We start from the raw sequence: 4,435 nt of genomic DNA on the forward strand, positions 1-4,435 counted from the left end.
GTAAGACATAATCTAATGTGGAAACGGGATTTCGTTTACGCCTCACTGAGGCTCAAATGACAATAAATGGTATTGTATTGTATTGTATTGTATTGTATTGATATGTATTGTATTGTAAACAAATTTAAAATTTTACATATTATTCAAAAACAAGATTGAACAAATTTTATCCAAATATATCCGCCATTTGTGATAAATGTCTATCCCAAAATGCAACTATAACACACTCCTTAGTTTCCTGCATAAAACCATAGATTTTGGAGTGATATTTTCGAAATATTTACAAAATTATTTAAGAATGGAACCTCATACTGAAATGATTTTATTTGGCGTAATGGAAGATGGGAATAAATTGAACACATCTCAAAATTTATTTTTTAACTATGGTTTAATAATAGCAAAAAATTAATACTTAAATTTTGGAAAAAATACATCAATACCAACGCTTAAAATGTGGATTGCAAGTATGTTGGACACCACACATCTTGAAGAAATGCGATTCCTCCTAATGGATAAATCAGACCAATTCATAACGAGTTGGTCTCCATTTGTCGTCTTTTTGGAATCATATGGTGCAACACAATTGTAAAAAATAACTGTTTCAGGACCGGACGAGGGTTGGTCAAGATTATAAACAATGATCTCCTTACTTTTTTTGTTTTATTCTCTTTTTTCTATTTTCTTTTTCTCAGCTTTCTACACTCATTCGTCTTTTTTATTTTTCTTCACACACTATATATCTCACGTCTTTCCATCCTTTAGTATCTAACCTATTTTTCTTATTCTAATCTTTCTTTAATATTTTTTTTTTTAAAAGAAGCTGTACATAAAATGTATTATGAAAATATATATCAGGCACTTTGGTGCCATATGATTGTACTTACTTCTAATAAAATAAAATTTAAAAAAAAACAAACAAAAAAACCCCGACTAAATTAATACATTTTATTCTTCCTCTTCCCCCCTTCTCTCGAGGTCGGCGGAATCCAGGGCCACCTCTTGGTAGTCCTTCTCCAGCGACGCCATGCCCTCCCGCGCGTCCTGGAACTCTCCTTCCTCCAGCCCCTCTCCCACGTACCAGTGGACAAAGGCCCGCTTGGCGTACATCTTGTCGAACTTGATGTTGAAGCGGGTCCAGGCCATGGAGATGGCGGTGGTGTTGCTCAGCATGCAGAGGGCACGTTGCACCTTGGCCAGGTCGCCCCCCGGCACAACCGTCGGGGGCTGGTAGTTGATGCCCACTTGCGGCCGGATAAAAAAACATTTAAAAATTAATTCTACTTGCACAAAAATGCTTGCATTGTCAGTTCAGTACAGCGCTCTTAAATTGTACAAATGATCATTGACTAACAGCTTAGCGATTCCGTTAAAGAAATCTCTGGCTGTAATTATTCTCCGGATTGCCATCAGAACCGCAAGCTCCGATTAAGCACAGCGGTGGAGATCTGCGGCGCCGGGTAGATGGAAAACTCCAGCTTGGATTTCTTGCCGTAGTCGACGGAGAGTCCCTCCATAAGGAGGGAAGTGAAGCCCGAGCAGGTGCAGCCGCCGAAACTATGGAAGATGAGGAACCCCTGCAGTCTGCTGCAGAGATCGGCCTGAGAGTGGAGAAGGAACAAATTCTGTGCCAACGTGTAAAGGGAAGGAGCGACACCAGAGGGTCATGGTGCTCTCTACAGCCGGCGCCGAGCGAGATGGTTCGGTGGGAATCTCAGTGATAAATAGAGCAGTGACAATGAGTATTTGGGAACACCGTGGCCGCAGCACTCGCGAATAGTCCGGTGCAAACGGATACATTGGCGCTGTAAGCACGCGGAGCAATTTGCAGTCCCTGAGCAACCTACCAGTTTCCGGATGCGATCCAGGACGAGGTCCACGATTTCCTTGTCGATGGAGCAGTGGCCCCGGGCGTAGTTATTGGCCGCGTCCTCCTTGCCGGTGAGGAGCTTCTCGGGGTGGAAGAGCTGCCGGTAGGTGCCGGTCCGCACCTCATCTGTAGGGCGGCACATAGAGAGAGAATTAACCAATGCAACACACTGCCCCCTGTCCGCTCGGCAAATACTTAAGAGAACGCCCAACATTCTCCTAACTCCCAACTTACCGATCACCGTGGGCTCCAGGTCGATGAACACGGCCCTTGGTACGTGCTTGCCCGCACCCGTCTCGCTGAAAACGGTGTTGAACGAATCGTCGCCGCCTCCGATGATCTGTCCATCCGGTTGGATCCCGTGCTCCAGGCAATACAACTCCCAGCAAGCGTTGCCAACCTGGACGCCAGCCTGACCGATGTGGATTGAAAGACACTCGCGCTGTTGGCGAGGGGAAACAGGCGGTGAGATATTAGGGCGAGAGGTGCGTGTTGGTAATTTCTCGTTTGCTGGTGCAGGCCGCGTGTTTTCACTAATTCCTATTGATCACCACTTTGACTTGTTCATACCCTGTTTGGCCCTGATCGTTCACCGGCCCACGCCCAATATGACCACCTTCTCAGTTCCACTCAACATTGCAATTCGAAGACTCTCCGCGCTGCCTAAGCCGATTGTATGGGCTCGCCCCGCCTTACCTCTCTGAGCTGCTCCACCCATACGCTCCTGCCCGGTCCCTCAGGTCGGCTGGTCAGCTGCTCCTGGAGGTACCGGGGTCTAGTCGGAGGCTCATAGGGGATAGAGCCTTCTCTGTTGCTGCTCCGGCACTCTGGAACACCCTGCCGTTGCACATCAGACAGGCCCCCTCACTGTCCATCTTCAAATCCAGTGTTAAAACGCATTTGTACTCCCTGGCCTTTGACCATGCCTGAGGCTTTGCCTCTGTTTGTGGTGTTTTTGATGTTTCTTTATTTTACATGTCTTTTCCTACTATTTCTTTTGATTGTTATTTTTGGTGTGTATTAACTTTTTTGTCAATGATTAGTGATGTACAGCACTTTGTTGCAGCTATGTTTGTTTTTAAAGTGCTCTATAAATAAAATTATTATTATTATTTTATTATTAACTCTCAAATTCCTCGAAATTGCATTCCTCGTTTCCCTGCCCAATATTACCCTGCGCCCTCCCCCCGTCGCCGTCTCATTTCCGCTCTAAGTTCTCAGTTATCTACCACGTTCCCATTCCCCGGGTGCGCTCTCCCCTTCCCGTGTCCTGTGTCTGTAGACAATCGCTTCCTTCCCCCGTGGATCCCTCGCCCGGGGGAACACGCGCGTCCCGCGGACATTCTCCCGCGCGCTGACCATGTTGCTCCGCTCGCGTGGTTCTCGAGACTGTGACGCAATGCGGCGCCGGTCCGGTATTTATACGGCCCCTGGGGATAGAACGGCGGCGTTCGCCAAACGCGCGCCGATTGGGCAATGAGAACAATGACCTTGGTTGCCACAGGAAACAAACATAGAAGGTTCCAAGGCGCTCGTTGTTGAATAATGACGTAGTACAACGGACCTCCAGTGACGTAATCCATTGTCTGTCTTCACCTCCCAGATTCCAATCTATCAATTACAGCTGGAAATTAAAGTATCTGACAACTTGCTTCCAAATGATACCTAGCGCCAACTATTTGACTTCCTAACCCCATGCAATCAATTGGTCGTATTAATTTAGCTACTTTACCGGTGGAAAAATTGCTACAGATCACAGCGAATGTGATGTTAATCCCACGCATACAAGAGATAACCATCAATTTCTCTCCATTAATCCCTTCATAATCCAGGATCTCCGGTGTATCATCGCATTGTCTGAGATCAAACGTTATTGATTTATTACCATCAAGTGTGCTGTGAAATAAATATTTGTTAGGCGTACTATGCAGGCAGATCACATCACTCCTCAGTAGATCTGGTAGCGCAACACGAAACAAAATAGCAAGGTGCGGAGTGTAGTGTTACATCTAGAGAATAAAAATAGCATTTTTACTTTTCAAGCATGAGGACCACATGAAGGTAGCACAGGCGAGGTCTGCTGGGAACAAGCTGTCCCTGAATCAGGTGAAACGTTCTTTCATGCTTTGTACACGCTGCCCAACAGAAGTAGAGAGAAGAGTGAATGACCGGGGCTTAAGGATGGCAGGGAGGGGTTGCGGGTGGGAGTGGCCCTTGATTGTGACGATATCATGCAATTAGATTCCAATTGATAAATTAATGATTAATAAAGTCTGATTGAACATCTCGATTGATTGCAAGATGCACTCCATAAATATGATGACATCAGAACCCCAGCTATCTCCAATCTCGTTGGGATGAATCGCAAGGATATCACATTGATGGCTTGATAGAGTGATAGAGTCAAAGCGTGATACAGTGTGGAAACAGACCCTACGGTTCAATTTACCACACCGGCGAACATGTCCCAGCTACACTAATCCCACCTGCCTGCCCTTGGACCATATCCATCCGAGCGTGTCACAGGAATGCACCTGTTTAACTGTTCATTATACGACCAGATAGGTC

At 45.9% G+C, this 4,435-nt stretch overlaps 1 protein-coding gene across 1 annotated transcript; it reads right to left on the minus strand.

The window, feature by feature from the left end:
* Positions 1–910: 910 nt before the first annotated feature.
* Positions 911–3,229, minus strand: LOC129694227 (tubulin alpha-1D chain-like). The gene is made up of 5 exons (XM_055630944.1): positions 3,097–3,229; positions 2,102–2,407; positions 1,678–1,993; positions 1,414–1,581; positions 911–1,294 (listed from the first exon to the last, which is right to left on the minus strand). Exons 1-5 carry the CDS (start codon positions 3,227–3,229, stop codon positions 946–948), a joined length of 1,272 nt encoding a protein of 423 aa, XP_055486919.1. The 3' UTR covers positions 911–945.
* Positions 3,230–4,435: the final 1,206 nt, after the last annotated feature.

The sequence above is a fragment of the Leucoraja erinacea genome, unplaced genomic scaffold, assembly GCF_028641065.1.
Source record: "Leucoraja erinacea ecotype New England unplaced genomic scaffold, Leri_hhj_1 Leri_584S, whole genome shotgun sequence".
Classification (NCBI taxonomy): domain Eukaryota; kingdom Metazoa; phylum Chordata; class Chondrichthyes; order Rajiformes; family Rajidae; genus Leucoraja; species Leucoraja erinaceus.